The sequence below is a fragment of the Amyelois transitella genome, chromosome 8 (assembly GCF_032362555.1).
Source record: "Amyelois transitella isolate CPQ chromosome 8, ilAmyTran1.1, whole genome shotgun sequence".
In the NCBI taxonomy this organism is placed as follows: domain Eukaryota; kingdom Metazoa; phylum Arthropoda; class Insecta; order Lepidoptera; family Pyralidae; genus Amyelois; species Amyelois transitella.
This window is the reverse complement of record NC_083511.1, coordinates 9,656,379-9,671,713: the sequence shown is the minus strand read 5'-3', so window position 1 is coordinate 9,671,713 and position 15,335 is coordinate 9,656,379. Positions and strand designations below refer to the sequence as shown.

Genomic DNA, 15,335 nt, shown 5'->3' with positions numbered 1-15,335 from the left:
CGGGACCTGTTGATTCAGAGGCGAGAATACGTCAACTTTACCAAACAGGTTACTCTGAAATTAGCCTTAGAAATCGGTAATAAACTATAAAAATATGGTAAATAATCGGCTTTAACGACATCCATGGAATAGATATGGAGTGGTTCTATACTAAAGTGGCGGAAACCACACGTACCTCTTCATAGATTAAGTGTCAAAATCACTGACTGAGCAAAGGGCAGGTACAAGGTAAATACACATTTATCACCTCTATATTTACCGGTAATTTATTAGAACTTGGTATTTCCGTAATCATATTGGTTTTGCTTCGGAGTCCGAACCCGTATCAAGGGTTATGGCTCCCGTGGGAGTCGGAGGTCATCGCTCATGGTTGATAGCGGATTTACAATGAATTTATTAAGGTTGGGTTTCCGTTCGTAGGTTCGGTTTTAGAAATATGTTAATTTAAACTCTTAAGTAAAATTTCCCATGGAAAATGGGCAATTAGGGAAATCCCATAGAAATCCGGACTTGTGAGGGAATAAGTTTATGTGAGTAGGGACATTATTTAGGCAGAAAAATTCATTATTTTTATTGATGATCATAATGAGTATGTCAGCTAAGCAAACTGTTATCTTCTTGATGTGAATGCAAATTGACTGAAATCACTTGATTATTTTTGTTCCTTTTACTAAACGGACAATTTTTTAAAGTTTGCCGAATAACAGAAAAGGAACACATAAAGTGTCTTTGAATAAAAGATTAAAGTGTACCAAAATAGCTGGTAATACAAATTTTATTATCAATCTGATGACAATAAAATTGGCACGGCGATAGAGAGAGAGAGAGATTCTAATTTTTTTATAATTTTTCATAAATATAATAATTTCATAAACATGAACATAATACAAAGTAAAACACTCAATAATCAAAACCATTTACAAGTAAAAATGTATCTGGTCTATGCCAGAGCAATTTATCTGACCCATTATCCTGATAATTACGAAAAAACTCGTGAGATCTTAATTAACCGTCCACATTTAATTTTGTTTCAAGTTTTCAATTACATTCAACTCAAAATTTAATTAGTCTGAGGCCGTTTCATGATGAGAAAAGGAGATTTCATTATACCGTCATTTTGTGATCCAAGATTTATAACGAGATAATTATATATTACAATTATCGTATGAGGTGACATTTTGTATATTTAGATATTTTCGAAAAAAATTATTTGTCCTAATCTTCGATGTACCTACAAGAGTTTACTTTGATAAATACGTTATTTGCCTGAATGTTTAGATTTCTTCACGATGTTTTCCCTCACCGTAAAGCATTTGTTAACACTCAAACTAAAAAAATCAGAAAAGTGTCATCGGTACATGACCAAGGTAGGATTTGAACCTCTGCCTCTTAGTCAGGGGTATCTCAACAGTTAGGTTCCCTTGCAAAGGTTGCAAAGAAGACAGAAGTCTTTTCACATACCTGATACACCCATTCCATGGGAATAGTCAAAGAGCTTACTCCGGGCTCCTCTCCAGAGTAGTGAGGATGTAACCAGGACTAATCCAGGAGGATAAAAACGCTAACTTACCTGATTGCAATATGATGCCAACGGAAGTCATACAACGGCACAGCCAGGTATATAGACCTGGATGAGCCAGCTCCTGCATGCACCAGCCTGGCTGCGCCTCTTCCAGCCAACTCCAAGGACAGGAATGAGCCCGTCCGCCTTCGGGATCTCAGGGAGAATAAGGTCCCTTGACCGTAGCCTCCACTCTGGAATAATGTACTGGGTTAGGCTTCAAAAGTTTTGGATAGATGACCACGACCACTCTGTAAAGAGAAGATAACGGCTTAATTCTTCGGCTACGTGTAATTCCTGGCACCAATATAAAAAAGAATAGGATCGCATCATCTCTTTCCCATGGATGTCACAAAAGGAGGCTAAGGAATTGGGTAATAAATTTGGGATTCTTCATTTGGTCGATGGGCTAGCAACCTCTCACAAATAGTGAATTTCAATTCTATCAGTATCAGCTGAACGAGCTCTGCCGTCTTTCAGTGTTGTTGGTTCTGTCTACCCACAAGGTATATAGACGTTGCTTTATCCACTTAATAATGAATTAATAACCTGACTTACTACTACTCCTGAATCGTGATCATAATCGGACCGCCTTTCCTTAGCTGAAAAGATATTCCTACAACTAGTTAGTTATCTAAACTATTTATGTAACTAAAACTAATTAGTTCATCAGAAAGGTCTATGTCGAGTCACAGCGTGGAAGAAAAAACCAAACTTATTGCTAAGAACATAAAGATGACAATTGTGACACAAATATCTTGTTAAATAAAACGTACCTCAGGTCTTAACCTCAGTGAGAGGAACAACGTGAACTCTCTAGGGAACGTCTTTCCAGCTGCGAACAGCTCTGAGGAAGCTATCCAGATGTAAGAGTTTGGTCGCAAGCTGAACGCGTGGGGGCGGTCTGCTACTGGACCCCACCGGGCTTGGGATGGGTGGAAGTTCCTTCTAGCGCCTGGCGCTAAGGGGTTTACGGTACCTGTTGGAAGAAGATAAGATATGTCAGTTATTTTTTAATCGTTACTTATATAGATACATTCATACATACAATCACGTTTATTTCCCTTAACGGGGTAGACAGAGTCAACAGTCTTGAAAATACTGATAGGCCACAATCAGCTGTTTGGCTTAATGATTGAATTGAGATTCATATAAAGTGAGAGGTTGCTAGCCCGTCTCCTAAAAGAAGAATCCCAAGTTTATAAGCTATCCCTTAATCGCCTTTTATGACATCCATTATGAAAAGAATACAACTACTTTCTATATATACAGTTACTATAATATGTGCAGAGTGGTTACGGGCACTTTAGAGTAATCACTCCATATCTTTCTCAAGGATGTCGTAAAATTCAACTAAGGGATAGGATTTTAAACACAAAGCAGATACGTAAGTATAATAACGAGCGGAAATCCGTTTTTCTATCTGTATGTATGCAATTTCACTTACATCAGTTGTAAAACTCAAAATATTCACATATTGCCTTTCGGACACGTGCCAAACTTATGGATACAACCAAAGTAATTTCGCTCAAAGTGCTTATAGTAAGCGCACAAAAGCTAATGAAATATTCAGAGTTCACGTATCGCCGGAACTATTACACAAACTGAGAGAAAGTCATCCGTTAATGCAGGTCCGTGTGGATAAGTAATGAACTCACTAAGTTAGGGGATAAATTTTAACCCTACTAATATTATAAATGCGAAAGTTTGTGAGTATATCAGGATGTCAGTATTGATGTTTATTACTCTTTCACGCAAAAACTACTGAACCGACTCCGATGAAATTTGGTATGTAGGTAGCTGAAGACCCAGAATAACATATAGGTTACTTTTTATCCCGTAGTTCCCGAGGAATTGATAGAGTTTCCATGCGGACGAAGTCGTGGCCGGCCTCTAGTGTAAAGTAAAAGTCTACATCCATACTGATATAAAGAGAAATTAAAAAAAAACAGATACGGTGTAACAATTCTCTTTGAGAGCGTCTGTGGTTGAAAGTGTATGTGATTTTTTGAAAATTGCAATCTAGTTCGTAACATGTAATCCAAAACAGTTTGATAAAATAAATAAGAAAAAAAAAGGAAAGCCAAACCCTTGTTTCACACAGACACAATCCGTAGATTTTTAACGAACAATATGTAGAATTTTTTCCCACACATCTTTTTTTTTTTGTTTACTGAATCTGGGCTTGTAGGGAATTGTACGGTATACGAATTCAAGAGACTTTGTCAAAAACCTTTGTACGAAACGTTTTCACAACAATTTTTGTGTAAAAATCCTTCTTTATTCAATTCATTACATCGTATACCGATGTAAAAAGTGTAAATAAATAAATATGAATATTTTTTACCATTAAGCTGCTAGAAGTAGTTTCATTATTGATTATACTCGTAATTACCAAATTTAATGGCTAGAACAAATGTACAAGAAAACAAAACGTACAATTGATTGATGTGTAATTAATTGATCATTTATAAGTATTTATTATAATATACTGTGTCGTGTGGTTCTCGGCACCAATACAAAAAATAATAGGACCACTCCACCAATTTCCCACGGATGTCGTAAAAGGCGACTAAGGGATGGGCTTACAAACTTGGGATTCTTTTTTTGGCGATGGGCTAGCAACCTGTCACTATTTGGATCTCAATTCTATCATTAAGCCAAATAGCTGAACGTGGCCCATCAGTCTTTTAAAGACTGTTGGCTCTGTCTACCTCACAGAGGATATAGACGTGACCATATGTATGTATGTATACAATATAGTATCGTTGGGTTGGTATCTCGTAACACAAGTCTCGAACTTACTTCGAGGCTAACCAAATCTGTGTAATGAGTCCCGTAAAAAAAATGATTGATGTCAGGGACTCTCGTTTGAAAAAAGGAATCACAAGAAAATTTTCAGACTTAAGAACATGTGCACTTATTTTGCTAAAGAATGTGCTTATTCCCTTATTGCCTTTACGACATCAATGAAAAAATAAACTGAGTATTATAATAACTTGCCTTAATCCACAAAAATTTTAAGTCAAGGTGCCCTGTGGTTTCCGATACTTTAGAATAGGACCACTCCATATCTTTCCAATGGATGTCGTAAAAGGCGGTTAAGGGAGACGCTTATTAACTTGGGATTACTCTTATGCGATTTGCTGACGCGATTTGCTAGCAACTTGTCACTATTTGAATCTCCATTCCATCATGAAGCCAAACAGCTAAACGTGGCTTATTAGTCTTTTCGCGACTGTTGGCTCTGTCTACCACGCAAGGGATATAGACGTGATTTTAAGTCAAAAACCAGCGAAAAACCTACTTTTCGCCTAAGTGTCTACACTCGAAAAGTAGTTAATTTTTTTTTAATGTCAGTCGCCTCGAACGAGCACACTTTACAGTCACAATTTCCATGCTGTGAATTGATTCGGGGAAATCTTCTACAGGTGAAAATCTGACTGGCGTCAAGGCTGTGGAGAGATGTTTTTACGAAAAAATGACTATCATAAAAAAAACTAGAGTGTGCGAAATGCTCGAACAATAAAGGACTGCCAATTAGATTTATATACATATGTAAAGTACATATATTCCCTTATCCACATATGTATATCTTCGAATAAAGTGACGAAATAATAATTTAAAAAAATTAAAAGGAAAATTGAAAATAATTAGTGCATTTATTAATTAATAATATTATGTTGACAAAATGTGATTCTAATAAATCCTAAACTTCAAAAAAAAAAAAGTATTTATATTTGGACCCCTTGATAGGGTTCCCATCACACAGGCAGCATTCCCGCGCTGTAAAGCAATAATAATTATATCTCATGCATTCATATTGAACAATTTTTGATTTGCGAACAAAGCCGCAGGCGCAATTTATTATTCAATTCCATCTTACCTTCACAGTCGAAAGAGTTACACGACCTGGCTTGTTCTCCATACCCTTCGCACGATGCTCTAGAGCAGTATCTTCTCCTGGTCTGTTTACCCCCTCCACACGTCCGGCTACAAGCCCCCCACTCTCCCCACCCCGCCCAACCTGTGGAACAAAAAAAAGGGTTAAAAGCATTAATAAATATAAACCTTCTTTGGAAAACCCTCCTTCCAACAATTCAAACAAAAACAAAATCTGTCCACAAATTTTCGAGGTTAGCGCGTATATGCAGAGAGACATAATAGGGGATTTCATAATTTGTTATGATATCCAATCTGACAAAAAAATCACATCACCAAACCACAAAATTATTCTTGGTTTGCAAACTACACCTAAATTGTGCCTTTACTGAATAAACTTTGAACGGGAAAAAGTAAAACATTCTCGAAATACTTATTTTTATTGCGGGTACCCGAAGCCTTCGTTACCGCCGATACGGATTAACGATTGCAATTAAGACTCGTTTAAAAACTGTGTAATATTCCCACAAAACTGATTTCACAAAAACTAGTACAATGTTTGAAAGTAGATTGAGTTATTTATTTTCAATTAATTGCTTTAACTTTGCAACGAATTTTTCATGCACTTCTCAATATACTTTCTGATTAAGTATAGTACTTTAACTTCTATTAGGGCTTGGCAGGTGTATCCTAATATCTGTATCAATAACTTTTATACGCTCGCTGTCCCATTCCGAGTCATAATATAAAGCGAAATAGTGAAAGATATATATTGATTTTTTTAATTTTGCATGTAATTTTCTTTATGTGTGTGTGTGAGATAGGAATTCCCGCGTGAACGGTAGAAATCATTTATTTATTTATTTATTTACTAATTTATGTACACAGAAAATATCGAGACTGATAAACACAAGAAACAAAATTACAAAGGTTCTATCGCTTTCACGCGGGTTTACTCTAGTTTTTACATAACAGTTGCATAATATTAAAAGTCCGGTTCAATGTGCAAAACGGATTGCATTAATTCCAGTTACTCCATCAAAAGAGTGCACTATCAAAACTTTAATCATTTTAGTGAACAAAAATGATTACATCACACTGATTGCATGTCCATTTCAATGAATTTTAATATAAAAATTTCGTCGGCTTCGCTTTTTCCATTGACGGAATGAAAAGCTTTTGTCCGGAGAATTTGGAGTTTGTAATAGGTATTCACCTTAAATGCATGTCAACAATGTGTGCTGGATTTCTGCGAAATACTTTGAGTGCTTTTGCACTTCTGTTTTGCAATTAATTTAAGCAATGCGAAAAGAAAATAGGTTAATGAAATAGCTGTAAATTATATGTTCATTACTTGGCCAAATATTGGAGACACACCTTGTCATATGGTCGTCTGTCAGCATATAATATTTCCTACTAACTTTAGTCTCAGTCACATCCTCACTTTTCTGGTGAGGAGCCCGAAGTTCCACTATAACCCGGTATGACCGGATGAAACATAGTACTAAAATTAGAAGAATATTAGAGGAGTAGTTCCCAAGTCTTCGCCAGCTTCCTATACCTTAGGGAGGAGACCAAATTAATGCTATTAAAAACTTTACTAAAGTAGTAGTAGACCACCTGAAGAAGTAGTCACCAGGTCTTCTGCAGGTTCTCTTACACATATTGACTTATTTAATCCGAGAACATGGTCAAAAGGTGCACTCTGTACATCTGCAGAGAGGACAGGAGTGAGAAGAATAATTAAGCATTATAATAGAATTAGAAGATGGATGGAAGGAACTTAAAGAAAGAATTGTGAAAGTAGCTGTTGAAGTGTGTGGTGTAAGTAGAAGAAGGAAAGGAAAAAATCACAAAAATGCGTGGATGAGTAAAGATGTGCAAGAACTTGTGCGATTAAAGAAGAAAGCATGGCTGGATTTGTTAGCAGCAAAAGCTAACTTAAGAATGCAAGAGGTTATAGATGAAGATGTGAATGAAGCACGTAAGGAATATAAGAAAATGAAAGATTTGGTTAAGAAAGCTGTGATTAGAAAGAAAGAAGAGTATAAAGAGGATTTTGATAAAAGGCTATCAGAAGACTTTCAGTCAAATCTGAAAGTATTCTGGAAATCTGTAAGGTCAGCCCGAGGAAATACTATAACCAGAGAGCTGACTAGGATCAGATGCCAGGATGGTAGCGTTGTGAAAGGAGAAGAATGTGTACTAAAGATATGGAAGGACTATTTTGAAAGTTTATTTGAAAAAAAGGAAGGAAATAAGAAAGATTTCTGCTATAGCGAAGAAAAAGAGAATGAGATGGAAGGCGAAATTGAAATGTTCGAAATTGTGGAAGCACTTAAGAGTATGAAAGCGGGAAAGGCTGCTGGGTGTGATAGAGTGTCGGTCGAGATGCTTAAAGCAGGAAAAGGCGTAGTAGCTAGTCAGTTGTACTGCCTTTTCAATTTGTGTTGGAGAAGCGGCCGAGTACCAAAAGATTGGTGTAATCGTGCCACTTTACAAAGGAAAAGGGTCACAGCTGGACTGCAAAAATTATCGTGGTATAAGCCTGCTTAGCTTCGTCGGCAAATTGTATGCTAAGGTATTGATTAATAGAGTCAGGAATGAAACTGATGACAAAATATGGGATGCTCAAGCGGGATTTCGAAAGGGAATGGGATGTACTGATCAGGTCTTTTCCTTGCGGTGCATAGCCGAAAAGTTTTTGGCCAAGAGTCAAAAAGTCTATTGCACATTCGTAGATCTGGAAAAGGCCTATGACAGAGTTGAGAGGAATGAATTGTGGTCAGCACTTTCTATGCATGGGGTGAGCAGTCTCTTAATACGAGCACTGAAATCCTTATATGAGGATTCGAGTGCTTGTGTCAGGATAAACGGAGCGCACACTGAGTGGTTTAAGATTGAGAAAGGCGTTAGGCAAGGATGTGTTGCGTCACCGTGGCTGTTCAACCTATTTATGGATAGCTGTTTGACAGATTTGAAAGAGTCTAAAAGTGGATTAAGGATGAATGAGTTACTCGTCAAATGTCTGCTCTATGCCGACGATCAGGTTATACTGGCGTCATCAGCGGAGGAGTTACAGGAGATGGTAAACTGTATGCATGAAGCTTTAAAAGAGAAAGGAATGAAAGTGAACGTAAGTAAAACTAAAACACTGGTTTTTGAAATGGAGAAAGAAATGACAGCATGTAATATTTTGATTGGAGGAGAAAAAGTGGAGCAAGTGAAAGAGTTTGTATATCTAGGATCAAAGTTTACATCAGATGGCAAGTATGATAGTGATATTGAAAGGAGAGTGAACGCGGGGAACATGGTGAATGGAGCTTTGCATGCCTTTATGAGCAGTCAGAAACTATCCAAAAAGGCTCGACTGGCTGTGCACAGGGGCGTGTTGGTCCCGACATTAATGTATGGGAGTGAAAGTTGGGTATGGCAAAAGAAGCATGAAAGCAGAATAAATGCAGTGGAAATGAGAGCGTTAAGGAGTATGATGGGTGTGAAATTGAGTGACAGGATAAGGAACAGCGTGATAAGGGAATGTTGTGATGTGAAAGAAGATGTAGTTACAGGAATAGAAAAGGGTATGTTAAGATGGTTCGGTCATGTGGAGAGGATGAATGAAAGCAGGTTGACTAAGCAGATATACAAGGAGAGTGTGGAGGGAAAGGTCGGAGTGGGAAGACCTAGACGAACGTATCTTGATCAAATTAAGGACGTCCTGGTAAAGGGTCAGGTCAAAAGTACCCGAAACCGCCGAGCTTGTATGAAGAGAGTTATGAATGTGGACGAAGCGAAAGAAGTATGCAGAGATCGTGGCAAGTGGAAAGAGGTAGTCTCTGCCTACCCCTCCGGGAAAGAGGCGTGATTTTATGTATGTATGTATGTATGTAGAATTAGAAGCTAAACCTAACATTCAGTATATATGCCGCAAAAGCACAAAAGACTACAGAAAAGTCTGAGGGATCAGTTATAAAACACTTACCGACTGTTAAATTGGCAGAATATTTGTTTATTGTTGTCGAATCGTCGAATACGGGTTTTGCTAAATGCTAAGAAGAAGAAAATTTGTCAACAGCGTTACCGGGAACGCCGCAGCTGTCGCTTCCATGTATCACCAGGAGGAGTAGTCTCCACATCTTCTGCATGTTTTCTATCTAGACCTAGAAAAGACCTAGACTAGACCTAGAAAAATCAGCGAAAATATATGAAGTACTTACCGACAGCATTCCAAATGGCTATATCCACGCCCAAACTCCAGGGCACTGCTGCAGCAGTCGCCTCCAGCCATGGACCATCTGGAGGAGTAGTCTCCAGGTCTACTGCAGGTTCACTGACCCTGGCGAAGACCACCAGCTCACTTTGAGACGGCGCCATGCTCCAATTGAAACAGCCCTCAAGTTGAGAGCTGATTTTTAGGTTCACCTGTCTATTAAAAACAAAAAAGATTAATCATTCAGTAATTTTAATTTTAGTGAAAATTTTACAAAAGTTAGTTCATGGAATGTAAAGCCTAACATTAAAGTTACCATCAATTCTCATTTTAAGCAGAAACTGGAAATTAATTATACAATACAATAACTCTTTATTGCACCACAATGAATTACAGCAAATTCACAATCATGTATTAAAACATAGCAGCAAATGGCGACCTTAACACTAAAAGCGATCTTTTCCAGTTAATCTGTAAATTGTGCATAAAACTTCACACGTAATTATGAAAGAGAACTAATCAGTTTATTTTATTGACATGTTTGTGAAGAAAATCAATGTGGTGGTGCGATATTGTATTTTAAGCCGTAAGGCCTAGTTGCGGTCTTACAGTGAAAAAGTGAAAAGTTTGTATCTACATAAGAGACAGTTTAGAAATAATGCTATAAGAATATAAGGAAGGATTTAGTCCATAAATTTGATAACAACTTCATATAAACGCCATCCTTTAGTATTCTGATATGATAGGATAAAACAAAATTAGGATAAACTGAAAAACTCTCGTTTTCGAAGTCGGTTAAAAATGCTCATCCAAGAAAATACATCTAGATAGATACAAAATAGTTTAAATCATATCCCGGGCGCCTCTCCAGAGTGGTGAGGATGCAACCGGGACTAAAGTCAGGAGGGCGAAATAAGAAGAGAATAGTTTAAAAATTAACCGCAAGCAAAAAGGAAACTTAAAACTGTTACTTCCATGTATTTTTCAATCTTGCCAGGAATGTGGTCAAACGGTCGGAACCACAATAAAACGGGGAAGAAACAAAATGGATCCGGGAGCTGCTCTTACTGGAAAGAGTGTTGGAAACGCACACAACTTTTGTGGTTTGGTCTAAGGCATAGACGCTTATTAATTTAAAAGAAATAGTTTGTATTAGGTCAAAGATGCTTCTATGTGACATCGGAGGTCCAGTGGTCGAATTGACCTGGGTCTTGGATGAGAAACTAATTAATCCGCTTTGAAAGTTGTTTCCTAATATGTTTTTAGCTTGGTTCAACTTAAGAACTGGTCTATTAAGAACTCATCTTATTTAATTTGAGTACATCAAAACTCTATTCCACGCAGATGAATTCGTCGGCGACAGTTTAACTAACTGCGACAGTTACTATTTTTTAAGAATAATTTATGATTACATTTATTTGAATTATTTATTTATTCTTTATTGTAACAATTACAATTTGTAAAGTACAATAGGCGGACTTTATTATATGTACCACTTCTTAAATCTTCTTTGCTTCACCATTCTTCTAAGCCAAACCACCAAACTTCTACATCTATGAGTACCTACCTTGGACCACAACGCCACGAGCAAGCCAAAGATTAGTACAGAACTAACTTAAAACAACTAAGTTGAGGTCGCGATCCGTATAATTAAATTTTCCTAGCAAAAGTGCTGCGTGATCGGAATTCAAAGGTGATGATGTTTAGAAGTTTCTGAGGTATGACGCTATTTATAGGCTGTTTTCTTTAGGTCTCTGTATACATTAAAATTATTGTATTCACATTGTGCATAATTAGTATCTAGGGTAGGGGGATTTTCATTTATTTATGTATTACATTAAATTATATACAGAAGCATTTGATACAGTAATTGTAGTACGAAGGTGCTACTTATTTCAATAGAAATCTCGTTCAGTAGAGATAAGAGGAGAGACGAATATTGGTGACAATTAAATTTTAAAAATAATTACAATTAAAGACAAGAGAAATATTTGAAGTTGATAGAAACATGAGGCATGCTGACTGTACATTTCTATAATTCTGTTTGAAAATCAGTTCCATATAAGTGTTATTGTATATCAATTAGTACAAAATTCATCCATCAAAATCATAATCAAGTTCCCTAAAAAAAATATACAATAATTAATTTACCATGAGATCAAGCGAATTCAGAAATTTTCCTATTATGATATTTCAAAAGGATGTCAGTTTCCGGGAAGGCGTAGATTTTCCTAAATTAGGGTAAACAACAGCTTGTTATGATTAGGAACATTTAATTAGAATTTGTAAGATACCCACGCTAGGCTAACAACTTGAGTATTTTGATCCTGTCTAGCCCGTAATGGATATAGGCACCAGATTACTAAAGTTGAAAACTTCAATGTTAGTGAACCAAAGAGCGCATTTGCGATGGACTTCATCAAATGAGGCTCGACCGTCATAAAGGAAAGATCTTCCGCCAGGTTAGGTATGCCTGAGGAATCGCGACTCCGACGATGTTGAGTCGGAAGACGTATATATGAGTATGCTCCAATCCCTGAACTCTTTGATGTCGCCATTAAGACTCTTCGCTGTGATTGGCAGATGGCGTGTGACGCTGGTGATGTCGCCGCAAAGTTAATTACTTAGAATTGTAGAAAATCAGAGGTCACTTATGGTTTTGAATTAATTTCCTGGTTTCATCTGGTTAATAGATATTCCGTTAAGTGGAGTTTTAAAGAAAAGTTACAATATCATATATTTGCACAAGGTGGAATCATTATTCAAATAAAAAGCAATAGGGTTGATTTCCATAGGAATCCATAGAAATCCTTAATCATCTTTCTGGAATATCATTTCGATATTAAAGAAGTTTATTTTATATAACTCCGCGTTAAAAATGACTGGCAAGAATTTTCTTATAACTCAACTTTGAAGTTCTTAATAGAGTTGAATCCGTCAGTCATCGCTTTTGGCAAGTTCAAAAAGTTTGTTATTACACTTCACGATTTTATAGTAAGTCTCCGTTAAACTTACTTTTAGCCGCGGATATGCTTAAATAAAGTTCCACTAAGTCATAGAAAATTTGTTATCGTTCTAAATCATAAGATCAACATTCAACAAGAATATAACAATTCCTTTTTCAAATTCTTCAATGAACTATTGTTCTATATAATCAATAGGTTGAGTATCTATTTGATTTGAGCTTTGTATTTTGGGAAACTCAAAATAAATATTTAATTACCTTCTTATAAGAAGTAGCATATGAGGTCGGTTCAGATCTACTATACAATATTGACCCTGTGACGTAGTAAACAGGGTAAACTGATCTTAGGGCAAGATCATACATTAGAATTGTAAGCGATTCATTTTGTATGCGTTCCTCGTAATGTCAAGTTGGCTGGAAGAGATCCGACTTAGGGATAAGTCCGCCTTTGTACTGTACTACTGTACAGATTGCATAATCAGCAAAAAAAAAACTTACCTGTCTGTTGTATTGTAAGGCGACCCTTCATATTGACTAACCGACGCTAACTCCACTCCTCCTCTATATATAGATACCAGAGCTAAGTCTAGCGTTTTGCTCTGAAACAAACAAAAATCTTATTTTATTTATTTATATATTTATGTACATCAAGGAAAAAAAAGAATAGAACTTAAACTTAAGAGAAATCTTATTCACTTTTATGATCAACTGTGTCGTGTGGTTGCAGGCATCAATAGAAAAAGAATAGGACCACTCCGTCTCTTTCCCATAGATGTCGTAAAAGGCGATTAACGGATAGGCTTATAAACTTGGGATTCTTATGGGTGATGGGCTAGCAACCTGTCACTATTTGTATCCGAGATTTAGCCAAACAGCTCAACGTGACTTATCAGTCTTTTCAAGACTATTGACTCTGTCTTATCCCACAAGGGTTGCATCCTCACCACTCTGAAGACGTAAGCCCTTGACCATGTATCCTGGAGTGGGTGAGTCAGGTTATTACATGAAGCGACTCCCGTCCGATCTCCGCAACCTTTGCAGGGGAACCTAACCCGTATTGAATGTGTGTTTGGTGTACATATATATATATGATCACGTCTTTATCCCTTACGGGGTAGACAGAGCCAATAGTCTTGAAAAGACTGATCGGCCACGTTCAGGTATTTAGCTTAATGATAGAATTGAGATCTAAATATCGCCTAAAAATGAATCTCAAGTTTGTAAGCCTACCCCTAGTCGCCTATGGTGTAGTGTATGGTGTCTATAGTGGAATTTATTAATATGATGGAATTTAGAGTAAAAAAATAATGCAAATATTAAATTTAAATTCTTACTTTTCAATATACCCAATTAAGACTTCAATATTGATTCGAATCACTGATCCGAAACGCTAGGGGATAATTAATTTTCCCTTACATATGCATGAGCCCCATAATTATGTGAGTAGGTATGCTAATTACATTGCGAATTCACAACATATGCCACTTTAAAAGGTAAACAGAGTGTTTGTTTGTCCTGGGCGTGTGTCTGAAGTGGAATGATGAAGTTGTATGCTAAGGCACGAATTTCCTTTTACACAGACTTAGTTTTAGATAGATAGAAATATCCATACCGAACGTATCTTGATCAAATTAAGGACGTCCTGGCAAAAGGTCAGGTCAAGAGTACCAGAAACCGCCGAGCTTGCATAAAGAGAGTTATGAATGGGGATGAAGCTAAGGAAGTATGCAGAGATCGTGGCAAGTGGAAAGATGTATATATGAATTTGATTTTATGTATGTAGTTATGTATACCCTTAATTTCACATAAATAAATTCTGCTAGCACTAAATTCGAAAACTACTCTCGAGAACAAAAAGAATAATTACCTGGAAATAATTAATTTGTAAACAAAGCCATAGATTAAACAATATGTGCCTAAAATAGAATAGTAATTAACGAAAAAGAATGCCAAATGTGTGATTACAATAGAAAGAGCGAATCTATTTTTGTCTACCAATCTGGGACAAAGGTAATTGAATTGAAATAATATTTTCTGTAACTCTTTATCAGAAATGCGTGTGATAAAAAAATGCACGAAAAACTTAAAAGTTTAAAACTATAAATGAGTGATGTCCGCGGCGCCGCACTCGTGTGACCATTAATTTCCATTTTTGCGGGAATCTGGGAAACCTCTCAGTGCACTCCTAGTCCACATGAAGAACCTATGAGTGTGGATGACGATGTCTCATACTGGTACATATACAGATCTAGACTTTATCCCTTAAGGTGTAAATTAGTATTTCCAGCGTCGCTAGCCGACGCCGTTTATATCGCGCGATTGAAACGGCGTAGCGCGTGCCCTGATGCATAGACCTGAAGTTATTTATTTTTTCTATCTCATCACATTAATAACAAAGGCTAGTTTTTCGCTGTTTTCATCGCGCGATTAAAACGGCGTCGCTCGTGTTACAGGGCCTGAAGTTATGTCTATCTCATCTCATGAAAAACAAAACGTTTTTTTTTCAAATCCATACTTATAACATCAATTTTAAAGTAAGATGCGTATGTTATTTTGTCCTTCTTTCAAGTTAAAACCACTGAAAGAACCTCCATAAAATTTTGCATACATACATACTTACAGTGTGGAAAGATAATGTATTTTTACGGAAACGGAGCCACGGACGAAAGCCAGTACATTAATATTAAGATGCTAGTTAACATTACTACCCCCTAGAT

General features: G+C 36.7%; 2 protein-coding genes across 2 annotated transcripts in view; both read right to left on the bottom strand.

Moving 5' to 3' along the window:
• LOC106137529 (uncharacterized) overlaps positions 1-15,335 on the bottom strand; it is a 125,566-nt gene that overhangs the window by 64,043 nt on the left and 46,188 nt on the right. The window lies entirely within an intron of this gene.
• LOC106135332 (uncharacterized) overlaps positions 1-15,335 on the bottom strand; it is a 37,488-nt gene that overhangs the window by 1,978 nt on the left and 20,175 nt on the right. Inside the window, exons 3-7 of the mRNA XM_060945613.1 lie at positions 13,117-13,217; positions 9,661-9,869; positions 5,448-5,588; positions 2,338-2,540; positions 1,571-1,755 (exon numbers count right to left, since the gene is read on the bottom strand). Coding sequence (XP_060801596.1) covers positions 1,571-1,755; positions 2,338-2,540; positions 5,448-5,588; positions 9,661-9,869; positions 13,117-13,217 — 839 coding nt within the window. The remainder of the gene's footprint in view (positions 1-1,570; positions 1,756-2,337; positions 2,541-5,447; positions 5,589-9,660; positions 9,870-13,116; positions 13,218-15,335) is intronic.